The sequence below is a fragment of the Podarcis filfolensis genome (assembly GCF_964270895.1).
Source record: "Podarcis filfolensis genome assembly, chromosome: 2".
Classification (NCBI taxonomy): Eukaryota; Metazoa; Chordata; class Lepidosauria; order Squamata; family Lacertidae; genus Podarcis; species Podarcis filfolensis.
In genome coordinates this window covers 47,564,957-47,590,550 of record NC_139605.1, presented here as the reverse complement: position 1 = coordinate 47,590,550, position 25,594 = coordinate 47,564,957, and the positions used below count along the sequence as shown (strand labels likewise).

The 25,594-nt window shown below is 41.7% G+C and overlaps 1 protein-coding gene across 2 annotated transcripts in view; it reads left to right on the top strand.

Moving 5' to 3' along the window:
• The first annotated feature begins 3,488 nt into the window (after positions 1–3,488).
• The window catches only part of ATG7 (autophagy related 7), a 152,844-nt gene continuing 130,738 nt past the window's right edge, over positions 3,489–25,594 (top strand). For both annotated transcript variants that reach the window (XM_083603356.1, XM_083603355.1), the window contains exons 1-14: positions 3,489–4,001; positions 5,745–5,799; positions 8,507–8,624; positions 9,769–9,846; positions 10,483–10,599; positions 11,331–11,480; positions 12,709–12,797; positions 13,518–13,639; positions 15,286–15,376; positions 18,730–18,874; positions 19,818–19,976; positions 23,080–23,274; positions 24,906–25,109; positions 25,386–25,501. In XM_083603356.1, the coding sequence (XP_083459482.1) occupies positions 3,824–4,001; positions 5,745–5,799; positions 8,507–8,624; positions 9,769–9,846; positions 10,483–10,599; positions 11,331–11,480; positions 12,709–12,797; positions 13,518–13,639; positions 15,286–15,376; positions 18,730–18,874; positions 19,818–19,976; positions 23,080–23,274; positions 24,906–25,109; positions 25,386–25,501 (1,817 nt within the window). In that variant the 5' untranslated portion in view covers positions 3,489–3,823. The remainder of the gene's footprint in view (positions 4,002–5,744; positions 5,800–8,506; positions 8,625–9,768; positions 9,847–10,482; positions 10,600–11,330; positions 11,481–12,708; positions 12,798–13,517; positions 13,640–15,285; positions 15,377–18,729; positions 18,875–19,817; positions 19,977–23,079; positions 23,275–24,905; positions 25,110–25,385; positions 25,502–25,594) is intronic.

Genomic DNA, 25,594 nt, shown 5'->3' with positions numbered 1-25,594 from the left:
TATTTTACTGTGCATCCAAACACCCAGCAAGAGCAACTCCCCCTCAACTTGCGTCTAATGTGGTGAAACACTTAATTCCTGATATGCAAACCTCTCAGCTCCCTAATTATTATTTAAATATAGGGTCACAGAACTAGAGGGTGCTTTTGTCTCAAAGGGTTATTTCTCAATTTTATGAATTAGCATCAGTTCTTTTTCAATAAGACTCTTACTTTGCCTATGGTGACATCTGGCTAAATATTTTTGATGAAGCCTATTCTTATTCTTCATATTCTGAATGCTTTCCGCAATCCTGTAATATGGCAAGATTCCAGAAATCAAAAATCTTTTCACCCGTGCTGCTTCGCTCATACAAAATGTTGTATATTGCCTCCTAACTCTCATTTCTGAGGTTACAATGATATATTTAATTAGGAAAACACATCAAATAACATTTCAGAGACTGTGATCATCATATTCATAAAGTAATTGGCAGGACCCACTACTGCAAGCCTAGGAGCAAATTCATTCTACGTTTCCACTAAATGCCCTAAAACACTGTTTGCTGTCACTTTTCCTGGGAAATGCAAGTTCCTAAATTGTACAAGTTCACACAGGTAAAGTATTTTGAAAAATAAGTTTAAATGCACGGATAATTTATTTGAATCCAGGTACGCAGTATGCTGTGCCATTGGCAGCTGTGTGCCCCAGGACTGCAGGGAAACAGGAAGAGCATGTTTCCCCTTCTTCAACTCTGCTATGCACTTTTAAAATATCTGGCCTTAGGAAGAATTCTGTGTAAAATGAAAGCTCACTTATGCCATACATATTGTAAACACTGGTTGATTCTAATGAAGGTATTGGGTTACTGTCCCTGTGATTTCCCTGACCCTAGTCCCCAGCTAGACCATAACTTCTGTTATATTTCCAAAATAAGCAATCGAAACATGGCATCTAGTGAACTTTTTTGAGATAAATGACTAAAGGGAATTTTTTCCGCTCCCCAAAGCCTGGGGATTAATGTTTTTGTAAGATAAGGATGTAGCAAGTACATCTGTCTTCTGAGTGCTTTCCATTTTCAAAGCTGGATAGCATGCTGACTGCTATTTTTAAAATGTTGCTTTTCAGTGTGAAGTAATCTGATAAAGTGTCAAGGAAAAGTTAAGCCGTAAATGCAAAGGGGCTTCAATCTGTATTTGAATTACTGTATTTGAACTGTGACTCCAAAAGCTCCACCAACATACAGAAGTCCCTGACAGTTTGCTAAAACCGTAGAACCAAAACATTGAATAAAGCTGACATTATTAAACAGGCTACCTAGTATTTATGTACATCTAAATCCCATCTTTCCTTGCAGTACCTCAGGTATGAGATGCTACTAGCATCTTTGTGGGCTTAGCTAGTCTCACAATACTTGCCCCAACCCACCACCCTGCACAATTTATTCCTTCTGGTATGACACACAGTCCCTTGAGGGACAGGTAGGAAAAATGCTATATGGTAGAACTTTGTTTTTGTTAAACCAAGAGCTAAAACAGATAGTCTTATTTGGCATTTAGGTGGGCACAGAGATATACTACGGGTTTCATGACATGGCACTAGCTAGGCCATATTGTGCGAAGCACACTAACCAGGGGTGGGCAGAAGGTGGATCAGGGTCTACTACCAAATGCTGATCATCAAGAGTTTGTGACTCTCAGTGGTTTAACAATAAAAACAAAATGATTCCCCCCCACCTCCTAATTAGGCTGCTGAAATTTAGAAAGTGTGGGAAAACAGGAATAGAAAGGATTTATGTCTGAGTGCTTGTTTTGGTACTGAACACACCTTTCTGGGCTCAGCATGTGCTTAGAGGCAAACTTGTCCTGCAATTGTGTCTGCCTTCCTGAGCCACTATTTTACACCTGGCTTCAGCTGGTGGACCTGGGGTTGTAGATCTTACAGGGAAGTCTGTTTACCTCTGCACTAGAGTATGTTCCAAGCAAATGCCTCTACAGCTTCATTCACTTTGAACGTAACATTTTCCTTTGTCAGTAGCCACAGTCTCATTAATTCCAAAGGTCTTAAAAGCCAATTGTTTTAAAAATAAAATAGGAAGAAAGCAAACAGATGAATGCTTTCACCCAGACACTAAGCTACGGCCATATGGTAGAGATCAAATGTCTGGATTCTTAGAGAAAGGCTGGAGTGTATTTTTAAAATGTGGACACTCAAGCAACACATGTATGTGACGCACTCAGAGTTGGAATGACATTCAGGAGTGAAACCACCTGCACCATCTGTTTCAAAGAGAAGAAGAGATCTGTGGTCCATTATGCCACGGGAGCAAAGAGAGTAGCACTGCTTGCATTTGCAACTGTTTATTGAAAGGGCTACATGAATGCTACTAACGCATGGGTAGTACAAAAGTAGGGGCGGTAACATTCAGCTTCTAAACAATCCAACATTTAAACGGTACAGAACTTAGAAGAGGTACTGATGAGAAGCTGTGTCACTTATTGTTGCAGGTGTCACAGCAGGCACAACCTGGCAGGCACCTGTGACCCATGAGTGACATAGTTATGGAATGCGAAGTAGCACAGGGGTCCATCACAATCCCAGCAAACAGAGCTCCATGAAACAAGGTGAAGCGCAGCTTTTGTTAAGTAAATAGCAGCTGCAAGGAAGGGCGGGGGCAATTACCAACTTTCCCTCCCTGTCAACATCCTGACAAAAGTCTCCTCAAAAGTTCCTTACACTTCAAGGGGAGTCTCCCCTGATCCCAATGAGAGATTTCCTTCCAGTGCAGCTTCTCAGAAAATATTTGGGGGGGGGGAGGGGGAGACATCTATCACAGTCCTACGGTCAAATTCATCGTACTGGGATCCCACGGGTGATTTACTTGTATGGTCAAATACAAGTGCGTCGTGCCTTCTCCTTCTTTTGGTCTGGAGGGTGCCTATTCCAAGTTCCCACGGCGTCGTTTCTGCCGGAGCTGGTGTGTGTCTGCTTATGAAAACCCTGAGTGGAAGAAAGCGGGTGGTTTGCTGAGTTTCGGGGTTGCGTTACTACGAATTTGTCTTTGGGTCACTTAGAAACCCGCAATGTGGTTGTTGTGGTAAATGGAGGCACAGACTACAATCACACGAAGAAATAAGGAAAAAACACTTTCGGAGGAACCGCCCGACAGGTTCCTCCAGAATTTCCCAGCGCACTACTGGCTGCGGCGCCAGCAAAAACCTTCCCGCAGGTGGAAGGCAGCCTCCCTGCGGAGGTAACTGGTGGCTATGCAAGCTGCAGCCACTGCTCGACAAACCTTGCGAAGGGGAGGCTAACGTGAAGCCGAGCTCGACTATACACAGCAGAGAGAGGCGCCTCGGCTTGAAAATGCCGCGCAGCGCCCTCCCCCGCCTCCTTACGGGGAAGCTCCCCTTCCCTCTCTATATCAGCCGCCCTCAAGCGGCGGCTTCCAAACGGAACCGGAAGTGGGGGAAGGAGCGTAACTAGCATTCGGTTGCCCTATCTCTATGTTGTTCTGCGCTGGCGGGCGCCCCGCGTTCATAGAGATAAAGAAAGCTCCCTCACGGCCTTTCCGCTTCAAAGGTTCTAAACTTCCGTGGCCCTGCGCGCATGTCACGAGGCGGGACGAAGATGGCGGCGCTCTGCGGCGACGGCGGCGGCTTCCGGTGTCCGGCGATCCGTTGAATGGGCGAAGCGAGGAAGTTAGTTCCGGAGGAAGGCTGCTCCCGCGGGTGAGAAGTTAGCCCTGTTTCTTGGCTTGCGCAGCTCTCGAACCCTGTGCTGTTCACTCTTGCGCGGTGAGTTCCAGAGACGTCGCTGAAGCAGAAGCAGCAGCAGCAGCAGAATGACGAGCGAGGGTAACGAAACGCGGAACCCGGCGGAAGGTGGACCCCCCAAACTGCAGTTTGTCCCCTTCAGCAGCGCCTTGGATGCTGGCTTTTGGCATGAGCTGACCCAGAAGAAGCTCAATGAGTACAAGCTCGACGAGACCCCCAAGGCGATCAGAGGCTATTACTATAATGGCAAGTACACCGTGGGCCGTTTCTCTTCTCCGGGGGTGGGTGGGAGGGATTGTTGACCCCAGTAATAGTGGTTCATGCTGCTGGATCACGCCCTGCGCAGGTTAAAGGCAGATTCTCACGATGCCGAGGACGTGTATGCTGGCAAAATGAAGCAATTATAGCATTGCTTCACCACGCGAAGTGTAACCTGCTCCTCCTGCGCATGTTTACTCTCGAATTCCGCGGCATAGGATATTATAGCCAACCCCACACATTTCATTCGGAGTAAGACCCACTGAACTGAGCGGCTTTTAACTTTTGAGCCAAACGTGCATAGGATCTCGGGGATTTCAGTTGATGCGGGTGCTTTGTGGCCCCCCCTGCAGAGGCTTCAACTTCAATGTCCATGTCACTGAAAAAAATGTACTCATTTATATTTGTATACCGTTTAATCATCAATACTTCTAAGCAGTTTATATAAAGCAGTATAAAATATACATCAAAATACTGGTAACATCAAATGTTAAAAACAAGCTCCCCTATGTTTTCCCCAAAATACAGTGGTATCTCGGTTTAAGAACAGCCCTGTTTATGAACTATTCGGTTTATGAACTCCACAGAACCGGAAGTAGTGTCCTAGTTTGTGAATTTTACCTCGGTCTAAGAATGGAAGCTGAATTGTGGAAGGGCACTGGCAGCGGGAGGCCTCATTAGGGAAAGTGCACCTCGGTTTAAGAACGGTTTCGGTTTAAGAACGGACTTCGGGAACGGATTAAGTTCGTAAACTGAGGTACCACTGTATAAGTAAAACTGGCGGTATGAAAATATACAAAATAAAATGGTATGTTGAAATTCATGCAGTAATTAACAAAGCTTTTAGAAGGCACCAGAAGCAACAAACGTGTTTGACTAATATCAATGGGCAGGGAGTTCCAGACTGTAGCGGTTGCCACATTGTTCCTTGGAAGCATGGAGCAAACATGACGTGGCCCTTGTAAAACTGTCTGTTCTGCAGATTGAAGCAGTCTGTTGGGCATATAGGGAGAGTAAAGCGATCCTTCAAATAAACTGACCCTAAACACTTGAGAACTTATCCTACATAGCAGTGCCATGTCCCTGCACTGCAACAACACAGTCCCAAGTCAAGTCTGTGGAAGTCTTTTTGCACTCAAACTTAAGCCCCTTATGTTTTATCTAAGCTTAGGAGCCTAGCTTGCTCTGGATGACAGGAGTCTGTGGGTACTGATAGACAAATTTATTTCTGTTTCTCCTATCTGGAACAGAGAAATAGGAAGTACTTCATAGTTATTCTCTGTTAACTCCTTTCCTCTTTTTTGAACAGCTGGTGTTTCACTCTTCCTCCATTAATATGTGTGAAGGAGCCCACTGACTGTGTACCACTGCCTCTTCAAATTGACCAAGGAAAAATTACAACCCCTAATTATTTATCTAGGCTATCTACTTTACCTTATAGTGGTGGGTGGGTGGAGGATGGGGGAAGGAAGCAGAAATACGTCCTTTTCAATCACATTGTCCTTCATACAATACTTCTGTAAAATGGGGAACCAGTTATGAAACCACCATATGAGGAAAGAGTATCTTGTGAGGAAAGCACATATATACTCAGTCATTAAGCAATCTTATGAGGGCGTATATTAAGATTGTTCCTTGTCTAGCACACAATGTTGCTTCCCTTATGGGAAAAATGTACCATCAAACCCATAGATACAGCCATTCTAAAAAACTTTTTTTTTGTTCTTCTAGGAGATCCTGCTGGTATGCCAGCTCGTTTAACCCTGGAATTTAGTGCTTTTGATATGTAAGTAACTTAAATGGTTCCTATGTTATCTTTATTTCTCTACTTTATTTCTCCACTTGCAAGCAGCCACTATGGCTTGACATATGTTTTCATATGTAACAATATCTGTGCTGTACTTTTTAGATTTTTTCCATTCTGGATCCTCACAATGCTGACATTGCATTAGAGCTATTCCATTTCTCCCACACCATCCTACTTTGCCTCCTAGTACCCAAAAAATCAAGACTTCTTTTTTTTAAAAAAAAAACTAGAATGGCCCTGCAAAACGTTTATGTAAGAATGCTTTTTTGCACACCATTCCTCATTAACTGGTTTTAATGACGCTTAGGTGTTGTCCTTTTCACTTTTACTACACCCCATCCTATCATTTGGTAGCATGGTGGGAAAATGTTTCTCAGCACTGGAATTCTGAATGAAATTTTAATATATAAACATAAAACAAAGGACTGTCAGTACCTTTTCACATGCACATGAAGGTAGAATGAATTTGTGGAGAGGAGAGGAAGTGTGACATGACAAGTGTTCCATAAAACTGGGGTCCCTGAATTACCGTATTTTTCCCTCTATAACACGCAGATTTTTTCTCCTAAAAAGGAAGGGGAAATGTCTGTGCGTGTTATTGAGCGAATGTGTGGTCCCTGGAGCCAAATGGCAAAAAAAATCAGGCAAAAATCAAATCGCGCGTCTCGGAGAAGGGAAACCTGAAAAGAGGAAGTGGCTGCTTTCCTGCATTCTGCCTCAGGGTCTTACTGCCCACCCTCCTCTGTTTCCTTGCTGTGTTTGCTCAAACGGAACAAAGAGCAGGGAAAGCCCCTCCCCTCCAGGCAAGCAGAGGGGAAAGCAGAGTGTCTCTGTGCTCCGGTGCTGCTGAAAACATGCAGGAGGGAGAGAGAGAGAGAGAGAGAGAGAGAGAGAGAGAGAGAGCGCTGGCTGGCTTGGGTGGGTAGGTGAGGGAAAACTTTTGCCTTCCTTTCCTCCCTCCCGTTATACCCCTCTCCTGCATTCTTAGCCAGCTGCTTCTCTGCACACCCCTCTCGTGCTCCTTGTCCATTCTGTATTTTTCCTTCCTTCCCCACTTAAAATGTGGTTAAAAAGCATGGATCCACATGGATCCTCAGGATCTTTGCATTGGGTCACCCCAAATTCACCATCAGATCACATAGCATGTCCATGGCTACAGCCTGCCCCCCAAAAACCACACACGCACTGTTGCCTGGGGCTGCAATGGTGCAAAAATGTGGTTAAAAAGCATGGATCCACATGGATCCTCAGGATCTTTGCATTGGGTCACCCCAAATTCACCATCAGATCACATAGCATGTCCATGGCTACAGCCTGCCCCCCCCCCAAATCACGCACCCACTGTTGCCTGGGGCTGCAATGGTGCAAAAACGTGGTTACAAAACATGGATCCTCAGGATCTTTGCATTGGGTCACCCCAAATTCACCATCAGAGCACATAGCATGTCCATGGCTACAGCCTGCCCCCCCCCAAAATCACACACCCACTGTTGCCTGGGGCTGCAATGGTGCAAAAACGTGGTTACAAAGCATGGATCCACAGGGATTCTCAGGATTTTTGCATTGGGTCACCCCAAATTCACCATCAGATCACATGTCTGTGGCCACAGCATGAAGCACAAAAATGATACATCCACTGTTTCATTCAGAATGTTTTTTCCCTTGTTTTCCTCCTCTAAAAACGATGTGCGTGTTATGGTCAGGTGCGTGTTATCGAGCGAAAAATACGGTAAATGCATGGTTCCTGCTAGATACAAGCTGTGCATCCAAGTGATGGGGGACTTCAGTGATCAGACAGGGATATAAAGGAACAGGTGTCCTTGAGGTATCATGGACCCAGATTGTTAAGAGCCCTGTAAACTCAAGCAAGATCCTTGAACACTGTCAGAGGAGCAGGGGAAATCACTTCAAATGGTCAGTAGGAAAACAGAAATGTTTGATGAGCAATACTATGTAAAGAGTGTGGCATTCTAGAGATAAAATGATCTATGGATTTTGTGACTTCCAGTAGATTAGCATGAACTTTGAATGCATGCCTTTTAATATGTCAGATGTGGTTTTTAAAGCCCCATCCCAGCTGTAAAAAGAGGACATGCATCTCTATTTGTGAAAGATGATCCATGGTCCTATTCCTCTTTTCGACAACCAGGTGGAGATTCTGTAAAACTGAAGAACAGTGGCCTTAGGCATAACTGTTTGCATTCTGTTTCTGGTTGGAAATGTGCCTCACTCAGTTTCTGGTTCTTCTCCCATAGCTATATTTTTATGAGACATCTAATCCAACTTCTGTTCCTTTTCCCTCTGCGGCTGAGATCCATGCAAATAAATGTTAGATGAGTTTGAAATTGTTCTGGTTTGGATATGCAATGTATATTGATCGGTGTGGGGGAACCTGTGGTCCTCCAGATATTGTGGAACACACAGTTGCCATCAGCTTCTGCCAGTATGGCCAGTGATCAGGGATGATGGGAGTTGTAGTTCAACAGCATCTGAGTGGTCCATGGGTTTTCCACCACCCACCCCTACGTAGCAGCCTTGCAAAACTGAATAAAATATCCAGTTTTTCATAGTTTATTTCCAGATGTTTGGGGGGGGGAAATGTGCAGAGTACCAATAGCTCTGGTTTGTGTTAACACCATAACAAATACTGGAATATAGTTGGAAGAGTTTTTGTCTTTTTCCTTAGGAATGCCCCAACACCAGCACATTGCTGTCCTGCTATTGGAACATTGTATAACACCAATACTTTGGAAGCATTCAAGTCCTGTGATAAGAAGCTTCTTCTTGAGCAAGCCGCAAATAAGGCAAGATAAAAGTGTTACTACTGGAAGCCGCTTTTAAAAACAGCATCGAAACTGTGGCAGTGGTGAAAAGGACCTATGAAGTTGTGATCCTGTTTTGGGAAGCAATTTACAATGTGATCCTGTACATGCTTATTTTGAGGAGAGCTCCACTGAGTTCCAGAATACTTACTCTCAAGTTGAGTGTGTGCAGGATTTCATTATTTGTTTCTCAGGCTCACTTCAGGAATGAGATTAAGCAACTTCAATGCCATATATTGCCAGAAAATTGTATGTCGTGTGGTATTGGCTTTGGTGACCTGTTTTGATGCTATCCAAGGAGTAGGAAAATAAAGGTTAAGATGACAAATCTCAACACAGATTGCTTTATTGAGTTTATTGCCCTCTGTCATCCTATATGGCAGATGTTATACCATTGGGAACCAAATACATTAACCAATATACCCACTATTTCAAGGAACTCCTTTTATTTAAGCATTTAGTGCCTTCCCACTTTCATTGGGCTCAATCAAGGATTGTGGCCTAATTGATGCAAATGTTATGCCTGTACTGTACTCATAAGTTGGTTTAATTCTGAAGTTTTTTTTCTGAAATAACTTTATCATTTGTAGCTTTGTGAGAATGCTGAGAATTCTAATGGCAATATTGGAATGAAACCTTGACTGTTAATGTTGTTTAAAGTTGCAGTGTAGGAATGCCCTTCATGTATTTGACCTTGTAAAGAATGTAGATTACTGTTACACGGTTTTCGAAATACCTTTTATATTTCTAGCATATGCTGTTGGGAGAGATCAGGGGTCTCTCTAGGCCTTTGCATTTGAAATAAATTTCAGATACAGCATGAAAGTGAAAGCTCTCCAATGGAAAAAATTCAGATACCCAAAGAAGAAAAGAGAGCAGTCCACAGAATTACATGTGTTCTCCCCATCCGAATTGAATTCTTCTTTCCCTGTTCAGCATTATGTATGATTATCGTTCACCTGCATGCTCTGACTAAGCTAACATTAGTCCATTTATTTAAGTAAGTCTATTCTGACTTGGTGGCATAAAACATATAAGAACAGTATATATTAATATTGTTGCAATGATGAGACAAATTCTAATACTTTCCTTTACTGATGATTTTCTTCTTCTTTTCTACTGTTAGATATGGGACGCAATAACATCAGGGACTGCTGTTGAGAATCCTGTCTTACTGAACAGATTTATCCTCTTAACATTTGCTGTGAGTAAATGGTGTTTTTTATTTTTGAGAAATTCTAGATGATTCACAGCTAAAAACAAAGCATTTGCCTAATAGTCAACAAAGACTAGCTGATGGGTCATGAATCTAATGCGCCCAGGCTGAAATGTCAGGTTTACACTGCAATCTTCTGTGATTCCTGAAAAGGAATCTTCTGTGTCTGGAAATATCCCTTGCTATCCCTGACATATAGAAAAATGAGAGCAAGTGGTACTTTCTAATTTATTAAGGACCTAGTTTTGTACTGTATAAGAAAATGTTGTGCGTCACTGTAAAAGCGATGCCACAGTGAAAGTGATGGCTCCTAATTTTACAGAATTTGGTTCCTAGAATTCTATTCCTAATTGGCATTTTGTAGCCTATGATGGCCTAAAAGTTTTATATGCTTCCCCTCTGCTATTCTCTCTGTGCATGTCAGTGAAGTGTAGTTTATGGCAGTACCCAGTTGTCTGACATTGCATGGGTACATTGGGAATGCTGCATTATGCAATCGCTAAATGGCCAATTTGAATAGTAATCATTGGATCAAACAACTCTTTCCAAGCTATTACATTTTGCAGTTATTTCATTATTGTAGTTTTAAAATGTTCTAACGTGTTTATACAATTTCCTCCTTAGGATTTGAAGAGATATCGTTTCTATTACTGGTTTTGTTACCCTGCACTTTGTCTCCCAGAAGGTATCCCTTTGATTCAGCAGCCTGTGTGCCTAGGTACAAAGTTCTCAGCTACTCAGGTATTTTTTAAAAAACAACAACAACAACACTACTAACCTAAAACTTTTAGGACTTTATCGTTGTCAGAATGGTTTATTCATTGTAGCACTAAGTGGGGTATGCATGCGTGGAACAAGGTATATTCATTCAATGGGATTTACCCCCATTCTCCTCCCATGTACCTCCTAAACCTGTTTTGGGTTTCCCTCCAATCCTCCAGAACTGATTTAGAGGCAGGGAAGGGGCATGCAGAGGGAAGTCGGGAAGTCCCACTGCGTGATCAAACCTTGTTCCCTGCACGCGATGGCTTAGTAGAATCCCACTCTTTACTTCTTTATTTATGGAACTCCATTCCTGTATATGGTACTTAAAATGGGTTTCCTAAGGCCACATTCCTTTGCCCCAGGTGATAACCCTCACCAACAATGCCTCATGTCCTTCAGTCCTACTGTTGGGCTGTAACGTATCCTTAAACTGTGAAAATGCCTCTTGTTTTCCTGGATGGAAAGTGGAGAGGGGGATGTCCTCTGCCTTCTGTGTGGTTGCGATGTGTAGAACAGGTGACAATTTTGTTCCTGAGTGCCTTTGTCATTGCTGTTGAGCACATAGGTGGCCTTGGTACACTAGTGACCTGCGTGTGATGAAATGGGTTGGTGGCTAGACCTCAGGCGGTGTGAATCTCAGTCTGAACTAAGTAGCATTTAAGAAACAACACTGAATTGAGTAAGCCTGTGTTCTGTCTTTGTTTTAGATTGAAGCTCTCCAGAATGCATATGATGAACTTTGTCAGAAAGAAGGCCTTACAGCTCTGCCTTTTTTTCTAATCAAGTACCACGATGATTCTGTTCTTGTCTCCTTGCTCAGAAACTGGGACGACTTCTTTTCTGATCACAAGGAGAAGGTAAAACCCATCCTGAACACAAGATTCTCTATTGCAATTCTCATTTACACCTTTGACTCCATTTACTGGCTTCACAGGACATGAAAATAATTCCTAGATCCATAAGCTTTTTCTTGATGAGGGTGGGAGTGGAGAGCAGGTTAGTTGGATATCTGAAAGATGATTTTACGTAGGTTAGTTGGATATCTGAAAGAGGATTTTACATAGGTTAGTTGGATATCTGAAAGAGGATTTTACGTAGGTTAGTTGGATATCTGAAAGAGGATTTTACATAGGGTAGTTTGGTGTCAGACTTTTCTAAGTGCTGGAGGTCACTTACTTTACCTTGCTGTGGTCAGATACTTTATGGCTTTTCTTCAGTCTAGCTCTGATGCCATAAGTCAGGCATGGCCAAACTTGGCCCTCCAGATGTTTTGGGACTACAACTCCCATCATCCCTAGCTACCAGGACCAGTGGTCAGAGATGATGGGAATTGTAGTCCCAAACATCTGGAGGGCCAAGTTTGGCCATGCCTGCCATAGGTGAACCAGCTTCTGGGGTAAAATGGCTCAGAACTGAATGTTGCAAGATAAGAGAAGAGGCTGGATTTTGCTCCTTTCTCTCTTGCACGCTAGGAAGCAGACCTCACTCCCTGCCTTTTAAATAAAAGGGAAGGCATGTTTAATAACACAGACTCCTCTAGTCATTAGCCAACTCCGTTAATTTAGCCTTTTGACTGGGGCAGCTACTCAAGCACCTGCTGCTGGGTAGGGGCTTCACCACACATCAGGCTTCTTCCCTCTCCTGCCAGCAGATCTGCTTTCTTTATCCAAGATGCTACATGTAGAGCTTGTGCGTTCCTTGATGGTACTTGTCTCGCAAGCTGATGAATGTTAAAATGTACCGTATTTTTCGCTCTATAACACGCACTCGACCATAACACGCACATAGTTTTTAGAGGAGGAAAATCCGCAGGCATGCCACCCGTAGGCATTCCCTCCATAACACGCACAGACATTTCCCCTTACTTTTTAGGAGGAAAAAGTGAGTGTTATGGTGCAAAAAATGTGGTAAATGGAAAACCGATGTGCTGCAAGGTTATAATTGTATATGTTCAGCTCTGTGTCTCTTGCATATTTACAGTTGTACTGTGTTCAAATAAAATTAGCATACAGTACATATTATTAGTATTTAGTAAGTGCTAATCCTCTTGTATTAACTGTTAATGGTATCTTTTTTTCTTTGCAGGTGACAATTGGTGTTTACGATCCCTGTAATTTTGCCCAGTATCCTGGTTGGCCACTGAGAAACATCTTGGTCCTGGCAGCACACAGATGGTATTTATTACGATTCCTTAAATGTGGCTTTCCCCATCGCTGCAAACCTAAACCCATTTACTTTGAAGCAAGTCCCATAGCTCCCCTTGCCTCCTTCATTTCCAGAAGGTTATCCAGCCCTCTGGATTGGATTTAGTGAGGGGGGCAGGGAATCACCAAAAACTGCATTCCTACTCTAGTACGCTGATGGAATCCTTTCATCAGAAGATGAACTGCACTTCATAGTACCCTTGGTTATGGTTAGGATTGGTAGCATTCTCTGGAAAGATCATCAAAACATGGTATTAATTTATGAGCTTTGGGATTTTCTACAGTATTGTCAGGGCAAGAGTCTCCTTCAAATTTCAGTTTTGTGTGATAACCCTGAACTGACCTTTGGCTGAGCCAATTGTACAATGCATACCAAGAATTTACAAATGAAGATTGCAGTTCTTAAGAGCCCTCCCATAGGTTCTGTCTATTGAAACAGCGGTGATTCTTCTGCTATGTGGTTTAGCAGAGCACATTGCTCTCGCAGATTGCTTCTGGTGCACTTGTTCATCTTGCTGTTCCTTATTACAGTGAATTGGTTTGTCTCTCGAAAATGTATATGGCCTGTTGGACTGTATCCAAATCAAATCCTGTTGGGAAATTTTCTTGGCATCACATTCGGATAATTACCTGTTGTTAATCCTGGCTTTCTGGCTCTGCTGCTGTTACAGAGTTCTTTATTTCTGACAGGGGCAGCCACCTTCATTCTGTTCAAGTGCTCTGCTTCCGAGACAGGACCATGCAGGGAGCAAGAGACATTTCGCACAGCACCCTTTTTGAAATAAAGCTTCCACAAGTGACACAGAATTCAGGTAATCCATTTTGGACTGGTGGGGCTCTGTGTCTAGTGTAATGTGGTCAATATTCCTCCTTAGAATATTATTTTTTTCTCTCTCCATATTGCTGTGATGATGAAAACAATGTGGTACTTGTCCCTGACTTTGTATGTTAAAAGCTTCTATCAGTAAAGGCCTCTTCAGTGAAAAGTCCTTGGAAGGTGCCCACCCTCTCTAAATCATATGCCAGTTTTGAAAGTGTTTCCTGTACTTGCAAACCATTTATGCCTCTGTTGTTTCCATTATGGTGTACTCATCAATGTAGCTTTTCACAAAAAGCTGTTCAAGAGGAAGGTGAAGGTAGCCTTGTTTCTATCTATGGCATTAATTGCCAGAGATCATGCTAGAGGCAACCAGCTAATAGGATTCTTAATTTGTTTTGGACCATTCATTTGACTTCATAGTTACCTTCTTTCTTGTGCTTTATTGTCTGAAAAAGGCACACTTGCGATTCATCCACAACCTTCTGAACCCATCACTTCGTTAAGAGGCCTTTTTATTCGCTTCAGGAACATCAGCAAGTCCTGTTCTCCAATTATATATTGGCTGCCAGGCCAGTTCCAAGGATAATTCAGGTTCTTAGTTCTTTAAGCCAGGCAAACCCTCCTGTTGGGCAGCGTCAGGCAGCCGATACTGGGAGTAGGCAACAGTGGTGCAGTGCTGAAGAACAAAGATGTAGACTGAGTTTCAATCTTCTCCCATATGATTCTGCCCAGTCTCTGATCATCTGGGGCCATTTTGTGTTCCCTGCAGTCTTCAGAGGTGTATTTAGTTAGTGGCAACAGGCAAGAGTTCCTTTTCTCTCTTATGTCATTCTGTTTTCATTTGAATGCTTTCTGTTTTAGTGATCATTTGATTTCTCTGCTAGTTACGCTTTTTTCAGTTGGCTCCCGGTTTTAATAACTGTGAGCTGCTTTGGCCTTTTCTAGTTGTCTGGAGTAACTGGGTTGTACATTTTATTTCTAATATACACCGTATGTTTAGATGTTCATCTCCACAGATTGGGATAAAATGTGATTTGGGGCCACTCGAGGAGTTTAGTAGCTCAGTGAGGGTTTGAATGTAGGTCAGATCCATCATTCCTTTGATTTGTATTACTTGATTCCCATTTAAGAACCTCAAGAAACTGAGCTTTTAAAATAAGGCAGTGCTAAAAAAAGAAAGAAATAGCTGCCACTAGCAACAATGCCAATCAATTGCTGCATTATGAAACTGATTACAGAGCTTAATCTGCACTCATGTGTTGGCTTCAGAATGTAAAGTATGCTAGAATTTATTTTATAGGTTGCTACTCTATAAAGTCCTCAGCTGCACAATAAAATATTCTATCATCCAAAGTCTCACTTTTCTGGCAAGTTCTAGTGAAATCTGGATTTTTGTAATCATGATTGACTGGCAGTACTTTTCAATATATTCTAGAACAGCCAATATCTTTTTTCTTTTTTGCAACGTTGTCACTAGACTGACATGGGACACCTTTGAAATTACAGTAGTGACTTCATATAACTGTAGTTCTCCACTACTCAAACTTTTAACAATTTGCCAGTTATGATGAGTGGGATTTTCCTGTCTCAAACAACATTTGTATTCTTCAACACAATTATTTTTCTCTGGTGAGGCAGGTTGTCCAAAAGCTGTTGGATGGGAGAAAAACCAAAAAGGAGGTATGGGCCCAAGAATGGTCAATCTGAGCGAGTGCATGGACCCGAAAAGGTACGTACCTTTACAAGGCTTCACACTCTGAAAAGCAGCTTTGCAAGATAAGAAATACAAGTTGGGAATACCACTTAAGTCCCTGAGGAAGCCAGCTCTTAGCATTACGGACTCATTCACTATTTACTCACTGTCTACAGAATTGTTTTTATTTTTTCCTTAAGAATCTCTTGGCCGTTAGGTCACTCTGTGTACTTACTTATCGATACCCATTTCTTTAACAGTTTGAGGACTCTCGGTTCTTGATTATCTTGTAGATTGCAGTTTTCCTAACTATGGAAGCCTCTGGATATGAAAAAGGAATACAGTGGTACCTCTGGTTACGTACTTAATTCGTTCTGGAGGTCCGTTCTTAACCTGAAACTGTTCTTAACCTGAAGCACCACTTTAGCTAATGGGGCCTCCCGCTGCTGCTGCGCCTCTGCTGTGCGATTTCTGTTCTCATCCTGAAGCAAAGTTCTTAACCCGAGGTACTATTTCTGGGTTAGCGGAGTCTGTAACCTGAAGTGTATGTAACCTGAAGTGTATGTAACCCGAGTAGAACCTCTACTCACGTCCATGATCTGTTCTGAAGGCCCATCCTTATGGCGAAACGGGTCAATAGTAGAAGTGCCGTTGTGCGCAGGCGCATTCGGCGGCGGCCCGTTTCTGCATACGTGCAGACAGTGGCAGCCGCTTCTGTGCGTGCGCAAATGGCAGAAGTCGCTTCTGCTTGTGCGCGAATCACGGCAAACCTGGTGTTTACGTCCGGGTTTGCTGTGGTCACGACTTGGAACTGGTCTAAGTAGAGCGGGACGTAAGCAGAGGTTCTAGTGTATATTAGCAAGGGAGCTATGTGCAACAGCTGTGCTGGTGGCTTTCAAATTTCAATGAATCCTTTCCACAATTGTTTTTTGAGGCCTACCTGTTACAGAGGATTCTGGGTACATTCAACTCACATTGGGCACTGGCGAGGCATTTTTTTTACTTAATCAGTGTCTTCCATGAGCTGAAAGGGCACCTTAGAGCACACTCAGCACAATCCTTGGGCCACATCCTGCCTGCGAGCACACGGTGGACGTGCTGTGTTTCAGCGAGGCTTGTTTGCCATTACTGATTGAAGGATGCCAGGTTGAGCTGAGTTCCCATAACAACATCTATTGCATTCTGCTGATTAAGTTTTATGAGTCTTGTGCAAAGAACCATGTAGGAAATGCAATCTGGCTTTAGGAACAGCAAATCTCTCATCATTTGTTACCTTCCTCCCTTGTATTTGGGCCTCTGAAGCATCAATTGCAGCTTCCCTTGAGAGTCAGATTGGAAATTTAACCCAGAGCCAGAAGACCACAGTTAACTACTTGTTTATTACATTGACTTAAAGGAACATAATTTGCATAACATAACAGACGCCAAGCTGCAGGTCATGAAAAGGTTGGTCGTTTTACAGCATTTAAATTTTGAAATTGTTTCCTGCTAGTAAAGAGAAACTCCCTTCAGCCTCCGGAAACTGTGCACAGAGAGAATTATAGAAATGCCAAAAGATGAAAGGCTTTCCCCTCATGGTTCATTGTTTCTGATCTTTCAGCAATTTTACCAATGCATTTTCAAGTTTTTCTTCCTCCCTTCCTAGATGGTGAGATTTAAAGCCTTCTTTTTAAATTAAAGTTGTGGGATCTTGGGAGACTTGGGGTTTTGTAGACTAGAAAAGTATCATAAGGACTTGTATGTTATAACAAGCAGGAAATCTGCAGCTGAAAAATGGTCTGTTCTGTTTCCCTGCTACATTTTCACCCTAATTGTGAGGAGAGCTTAAACATAGCCATTTGGGGCTTCTCTTCCAATTATTCTGATACTTTCATAAATTTTGATGCCAAATTCTGCTTTCATATTTAGATGAAAAGCTAAATTAAGTTTTAAATAAATACACGAAATCTGAATAAATGGCCTGCAGAAGTTTGCTGCAGTACGTAGCAAAATATTTTTCCAGACACCTGAAGAATTCAAGTTAGCTGGGTAGTAGTTTTATTTCAAGTTTCGTTTTACAAAATTGTTTATCAATATTTTAGATTAGCATTCTTTTCTCTAGATTGTGTCAGATAGTGTTACAACAGGGTTATATTTGGATATTGCATGGATACATTTTATATTTTTGATTTAATATTGGCATAATTTACAATCCTTCCAGTACAGTGGTACCTCGGGTTACATACGCTTCAGGTTACATCGCTTCAGGTTACAGAGTCCGCTAACCCATAAATAGTGCTTCAGGTTAAGAACTTTGCTTCAGGATGAGAACAGAAATTGTGCTCCAGCAGCGCGGCAACAGCAGGAGGCCCCATTAGCTAAAGTGGTGCTTCAGGTTAAGAACAGTTTCAGGTTAAGTACGGACCTCCGGAACGAATTAAGTACTTAACCCGAGGTACCACTGTATTTACTCTGTCAATAGTATGTTCGTGAGGAAAATATTCCAGCCACTGGCTCAAATAATATTAATTAATTTTATAATAATTAAAAATTCTAATTTGACCTTAATTTTTAATTAATTCCTGCAGAAGAGCTTAAACAATTTTACAATAACTATTTTTAAATAAGAAGAATAGACGAGCAAATTGGGGGGGGGACACAATTTAAATTCTGATAGGGTTTTAATGAATAGCAAATAGTGCTATATAAATGCAATTGCTGTCTGAGGATTAATATTTTTTTTAATAATTTGAGTTCTGTTTATTTGCTGTTTAGGAGTAAGATTCAATGTAGAGTCACTTGTGCAGCAATGTCCCTTAAACCATTTTGGGGGGTAGGTTCTGAATGGGGAGAAGAAAATCAGAAGTTCCATTGTTTAAACCAACTTCCAGTTGAATTTAAATTCCATGAACAGGCAGACATTGCTCAGTGTCGCCCTATTAATTTTTTTACTATCTGATTTCCCATTGTAAATCATATCTAGGAACACAAACAGGAGATATTTTGTTCTTGTTCCTGTATTACTGGGATGGGAATAGTTCTGACAGGTTCTTCTAAGTGACAGAGCAGTACAAGAGTGATCTCTTTGGCTGACGATGTTATAGTTTGATGTGATGCTGCCTCTGTTACATGTATAAAAAGCTGATAAGGCTTTAACCAAGACAGCTAATTTTATTGCAGAACCTAAGTGTTAGGTTTTCTTTTTTGTCCTATAGCTTTTAGACTGTGGTGATATTAGTTGTCTTAATACTGGGTACTTGGAGATGGCGATAAGAAGAAAATGTAATGTACTATTGTAAGCTCTAATTAAAATACAGAGGAGATGAAGGACATCAGTGGTGTACTGATGTTTCAACCGAAGGGGGCGAACATAACCAGTCTTTAACTTCCTGTTCTATTTTAATTTATAGGTTAGCTGAATCATCAGTGGATCTTAACCTTAAATTGATGTGTTGGCGGTTAGTGCCTACTCTTGACCTGGAGAAAGTTGTGTCTGTGAAGTGTCTTCTCCTAGGAGCTGGTACGCTGGGTTGTAGTGTAGCCAGAACTTTGATGGCAAGTACTGAAGCTACTCCACATATTCAAACGCTGTCCCATTATTTTGTATCAGTATCTATGAAGCAAAATAGGTGTCCAGTAAGAGTCCTCCTTTCTTCCTCCTGTTCATGGGATTCTCTCTTTGACAGCCCCTACCCTGGAGGCTCCGAAGTGTGCTCACACAAGAGTTGTTAACATGCAGGAAGCAGGCTGAGCCATCGTATCCTTCGCAATGAGATGTACAAAATTGGCCAAACTATACCTTAAAAAATGAACACTATCTAATTAAGGTGCATATAACCCTTCTCAAGGGGTTTTGAAGGGAAGTGCTTTCTGTCAATTGGCTGCATCATATTTTTTTAGTGGTGTAGTGCAGCTTGTGAAATATCAACCTGAGTCCTGAGTAAAAGCCTGGGATTAACAGAAATAAAACATAAACTGTGATTAGTGCATATATTCCATTCCGCTCTTCTATTTTACTTTTGCTATTAGTTGAAATAGCATAATTGTTCTCGAAGTGTGAGAGGGATTTCTCTGAGGAGTCATTGAATATGGAATGAGCACACTACTGACCACATTTAGTGTGTGTCCGGAGGATGGCAACACAAGAACGGGCCTTTTCTGTGGTGGCTCCCTGTTTGTGGTACGCTCTCTCCAGGGAGGCTTGCCTGGGCCCTTCATTACATATCTTTAGGCACGAGGCAAAAACGTTTATAACTAGGCCTTTGGCCAATTAACATTGTATGGCCTTTTAAATCTGTTTGTGGGAGAAGGGTTATTGGTTTGTTTTTGTATATCATGTATTTTGTGTTCTCATTTTGTAATTTTTTTGTTGTGAATCACCCTGTGTCTTTGGATAAAGGGCAGTATACAAATTTAACAAAAAAAGGGGGGGGAAAGATTAGTGGTAATTCTTGCCTTACTCAAGGAACTATTTCATTGCTTGTGGTTTTCCACTCAGGGATGGGGAGTCAGGAAGATCACATTTGTGGACAACGCAAAGATTTCTTATTCCAACCCTGTGCGGCAACCACTCTATGAATTTGAAGACTGCCTCGGGGGTGGGAAGTCCAAAGCACTTGCAGCAGCAGACAGGCTCCAAAAAATATTCCCAGGAGTGGTGAGTAAAATGCATTGAGATGTGATTTGATGATCAAAACACTTTATTAGTTTCAATAACGGCCTAGGATTTCTTCTCATGCCCATTCTTCAAAAGTGAACTAAGCCACAAGGAAATAATTCTGATGTCATGGTGACTGACTAGCTTTGACAGCTAGTCATTTACACGGAAAAAAGAACTGAAATTAAACCTGCTTGAAGCAATCAAAATAAAAACGAGGCACAAAGGAAGAGTTTAGGAAAAGTAAACTGAGCACTATTTAGCTGTGCTTAATTCTTCTTCAAAGTGAAGTGACAGAGGAAAAGTGTCATTTAGCACAGAGTGTTATTCACACAGCCATAAAAAAATCTCTACCACCATACCATTTATAGCAAATACAGGGTATATCTGCCTTATTAGAGACCCTTACTTGGAAGGCATGCAATTGCTGACTGATAATTCTAATTATATTTGCGTGAGAGTGGACAGCAATTGTTTCAGACAGCAATTATAGGAAAAAAATATTACATGTTTGCGGAATCCAGTTGATCTTTCTAGTACGACTGCTGCGACGAAGGCATCTGCTAATTGCTTCTTCAAGCGCACCCCCCCCAAAAAAAGATAGGTTGGGGAGTCAGGAACTGTCTAGGACAGATTTTGGGGTACAGGGCTGCAGCTGAGAGGGGAATTGGCAAGAATAGCATGCCTCCCCATTAACTGGTGCCTCTCCTTGGACCGAAAGCCTTTTAACCGAAGCATCAGCTTTCCTCAGAGAAAATCTGGAACTGGAATTTTAAACCAGGATGCCATGCAGCATGAAGTACAAAATTCAGCACCTTCCTAAATTATATTTATTTGCATATTTACATTTCTAACTCGCCCTTTATCAGAACATTATATTAGGATGAGGTCCAACCACATAAACAGTAGGCAGCCATGGAAAGATGGAAGAAAACTAGCCCTACAGGTGTTGTCTGAAAGACTGCGCTGTGTATTTTGGGTTGTATTCAACACTGTGTGCACTAAGTTCTGCCCTTCCTCTGCTCTCCCTGTCTGCTGCCAAAATCTACTCTAGAGGATCTCCAACCCTTTGGAGTAGATTTTGGGGGTGCACACAGGGCTGGAGAGGAGAGGGAAGCTCCATTATGCAAGTGGAAGCCAGTTGCACAAGCTGAACTGTTGGACACAAAGCTTTATATAAACATTTCTGCCCCATCAGTTCACTCCTCTGGGCGGCAAGAACAATAAAATGAATAATAAAACCAGTCATAATTAGGCTCTGTCTACACTAGACATATGGAAACTGCTTCGATTTAACAGTTTCATTATTGGTCTTTATTGCAGTTGGAGCTTTTTAATTAGTCTCACAACCATCTCACTTATACAAAATATTTCTCCATTCGTAATTATTGACAGCTTTTACTAAACGGAACTAAATTTCTCAGCCTTGTGAATCCTCCAACTAACTCCCTGTGTATAGGTTTTGGTGTGTAATCAACAGCCTTCATATTTGGGCTCTGATTTTGGGATCTGACTGCTCCATTTTTGAGGGACTACATATTGTAACTTCCCTAAATCTCCTAATCATGGTTGGAGTATTAGGAGTATCCTGTGGGCTTAGGTGTTCCCCTTTCATGCTCTGAATTCTGGTAATGGCCTTTGACTGGCCTTGACCGTCCAGGGGTCCTTTACCTTTTTTTTTTAACCTTACTCAAACATCTCAACCACACTAAACGCCCCCCACCCCCCACTTGTGTGGGCAACAATCCTTCATAGATCCACTTTGCCCATCTTTCAGAAGCACTGTGTTGGATACAACCACCTGTGGTTTTTTAAAGGTACTATTCCATGCTACTGAAAGATTCTCTACGATTTGAAACAATATGTTTTTCTTATGCCATCTGCTGGTCAATAAGCTCAACTACACAACAAATCTGAGCTTTGTATTAACAGTACAGTATCTTATATGCAGTCTTAGGTCACCCTGTGTTTTTAAAAGTGTTATTTTAAAATGAAACCCATTTGCCTGTTTGTACACACAAATAACAAGGTTATTTTTGAAATACTATCATCTTTCAACTAGCAAATCAGAATGTGCTTCGTGTACTGAAATACTGTTTTGACATGTGCCACATGTAATTCACTGAACCTGAGTATGGATGCTGCTGGTGTACCTCCCAGCCCATTGCTCAGCAGCTTCCCTGGCCAAGCTGACAGAGGTGCTCGTGGAGGTGGTTTTGGAGAATATCTTCACCGTGGTGCTATGGTGGCCTCAAGTGTGCTGTGACAGCAGGGCTGGTCTCTGCCTCCAGAGACATACAGAATCCAACAGTTCTTGAATGCTGTGGGGGATTTTCTTGTTGACATTGTTGATGCTTCTGCTAAGGCCCTACTCTGGTTTTTGCTGGCTGTCCCCCCCCACCCCAAGGGCATGTGTTTGTGTCCTGGGTAGAGTTAGGTATGTGGTGGGTGGTGGGAGACACACAGAACACAATGAATAATTGGCAGGCCACTCAAAATTGCGGAGGTACATAGCTAGTAATGTCGCAGGCACCATCCTATTAATGCCCTTGATAGTGATGCTGTAGTATAGCATACAAAAGAGCCAGGCTTGCTGGTGTGAGAATGACTTGTTTTCTGCTGGAAGGAAAATGAGGATTTCCTGACAGTGAGGAGTGCATACAGCAGATCACATCATCTGGGTAGATTAGTGACAGCAGAGAATTCCATCAGGAAAACTATAGTCTCTAGGAAGGCTCTTAATGTTTCCACAAATGTATGGCTTGCTTTTTGTTTTTGTTTTGTGAAGGCACAATCAACTCTGCGTTAATTATTCTTAAAACAGCTGTCCAGTAATAGGGAACCTTTATGAAATGGCCCTCTCTCTCTTTGAAGCAGCCACAAGTGCAACCCAGCTGTGATTCTAAATGCAGATGTAATAATCCATGTTATGATGATTAAAATGGTTCTATCCTCCTCAGTATTGCAATTTTGCTGGAGACTGCTGGCTTAATTACATGAAATAACCAAACATATTAACAAGTGGGTTTACCTAATTATGGTTAAAGTTGTATTCTGTGTGAAAATATGTGTGTTACTCTTTTCTTTCTGCTTCATTTTTTAGAATGCTGAAGGTTTTAATATGAGTATCCCAATGCCAGGTCACCCAGTAAATTTTTCTGACGTCACCTTGGAGCAGGCCCGCAAGGATGTAACACAACTGGAGGAGCTCATTGATGCCCATGATGTCATATTTTTGTTAATGGACACCAGGGAAAGCCGGTGGCTTCCGGCTGTTATTGCAGCCAGCAAGAGAAAGGTATCCTACTTCATTAGTATCCCAGAGGCCATGATGTAAGTGGCGCATTGTAGTCTGTGGTGGCCATTCAAAAGCTTTTGCAGTTGCTGTTTTAACACAAATCAAACCCTTCAACTGCAAACATTTCCCAGTGACTTAATGCTCGTAGCTATCTTCTGCTTGGAATCTCCCTCAGACTGAAACAGCTTAGTTGTTAGTGTTAGTGTAACATGCTCAGTTCCATTTGTGCATTATTATAATCACATTTCTGGCTGGCCTTTATGGCAAGACCCTGTGTATATATCCTAATATTTTGAAGGGGAGTGGTATCCAGGAACATATCTCTGCATACTTACCTGGCAAAGGATAATGTGGATTGTATTGTATTAAAATATATAGCTTAGAGTTTTGATCTGGTCTTCTGTTGCTTCCAGTTTGTTTCTCTTTTAATTTTGTTTTCATAACTTTAATTTGGCTTGTAAAAATTGAATAAATATTAATAATTTTCTAAGTTACTTACGTACTTCTGCTTATAGCCTAAGGATGCTGGCAACTGTATTTGATCTGTCAGGTTGTGGCTATTAGTTTCTGTCTTCAGCAGTTTTTACCACTTACTTAGAAAAGAAAAGAAGCTTACATGTGTTTGTGGGAATAGCTACTGATGACCTGAAGAATTATCTGCTTGTTTTTTCAGTCTGTAGAAGTACTAGAGGTGGAAATCATCAAGCTGAAATAAAAAGGGTTTACAGGCTATGTATATGATAATTTTGAAGTGAGACTTGTGTAGTGTCAGATGAAATGATGTAATGAAATTATCAGAGTATATAACTACTGTACTTTTTGTTCTTGTTCTAAGCTTTGTTGAAATAGCAAGATATGGGAAAGATCCCAAAGTAGATAACAGGATGGGTCTCTAAACCTCTCTCTCTCTCTCTCTCTCTCTCTCTCTCTCTCTCTCTCTCTCGCCTTGGGTTTGTAAACTCATCTTAAGTCAAGGTATAGAAGCGAAGTAGGAAAACAGGGATCTAGCCATGGACATGTATCCAACTATCCCACAACAGTTGCAACCAGTGATGCCAGTCAGTGGAATGGGGAGAGAAGCAAGCCATTTTGGGTGGTTTCCCTGTCTCCCTGCAGTAGCTGCTTTTCTCCCATCTGATCTAGAACGTCCCCCAGCCCTCTGTAGTATATTTGGGGCAGGCATGAAGGTTGCAGGGAGGGAAGGGGAGTTGCTGAGAATGACGTCACTCCCTTTTCTACTTACGGAAGCCTTCAGTCAGCTGAACGATACCATTGGACACAACTCAATAGTTTCCAATCTGGGTTTGTACATAGTTTTCTGTTTGAATTTACACAGAATAACTATAGCTTCCAGCAAGCCAGGGTGGAAGGAAAGGAATCTCAGTGCATGAAGGTGGTGAGGGAATATGTGCATCCAAGGCTCCTTCATGTAGCACAGGGACAGCCAATGTGTTCTCCAGATGTTGTTGGCCTCCAGCATTATCAATAACTTATTTCGTCTATCAGTAACATATTTTGTAAACAATATTTACAATATATTGCCATATTTCTGTAATTTTACCCCATGATAAATAGGTTCACCTGCATTTGATTTGATTATCACTTTCTATACTTTTCATTGTTTTGTACAGCTGGTAATCAATGCTGCCCTGGGATTTGACACCTTTGTTGTGATGAGGCATGGACTGAAGAAGCCAAAGCATCAAGAGGTGGGCGATTCTCCCTGCAATAATCCTTCAGCTTCAGCCGATCTTCTGGGATCATCGCTCTTTTCAAATATCCCTGGTTACAAACTTGGTTGCTACTTCTGCAATGACGTTGTGGCACCAGGAGATGTAAGTGTAATTGATGTGAATTGCAACTTATTGTGTTATTGTATTTTATAGTTCTTGATTTTTAATACAATCTGTCTCTGCCACCTTTCAGTGTGTTTTTATTATTATTATTAAGAATATCACTTTAAAATCATTATATATATATTTTCCCCTGAGAGCACAGTGGTCCATTTGTTAGCATTCGTTTTAAAAGATAGCCTTTAAAACGTTTTGCGCAATTATGCAGATAAAAAGAACTTGAAAGTATAACATTGTGAGAACTGCCTTCCTTTGTAGTCCACCAGGGATCGGACATTAGATCAGCAGTGCACAGTCAGTCGACCAGGATTAGCCATGATAGCAGGAGCCCTTGCTGTGGAATTAATGGTATCCATTTTGCAGCACCCAGAAGGGTAAGTCATGTGGGTGGAGTCATGTTTTCACAAAACATTAACAAAATTAATTAATCAAAATAATAATTCTAGATGATTAATAAATGGAATTAA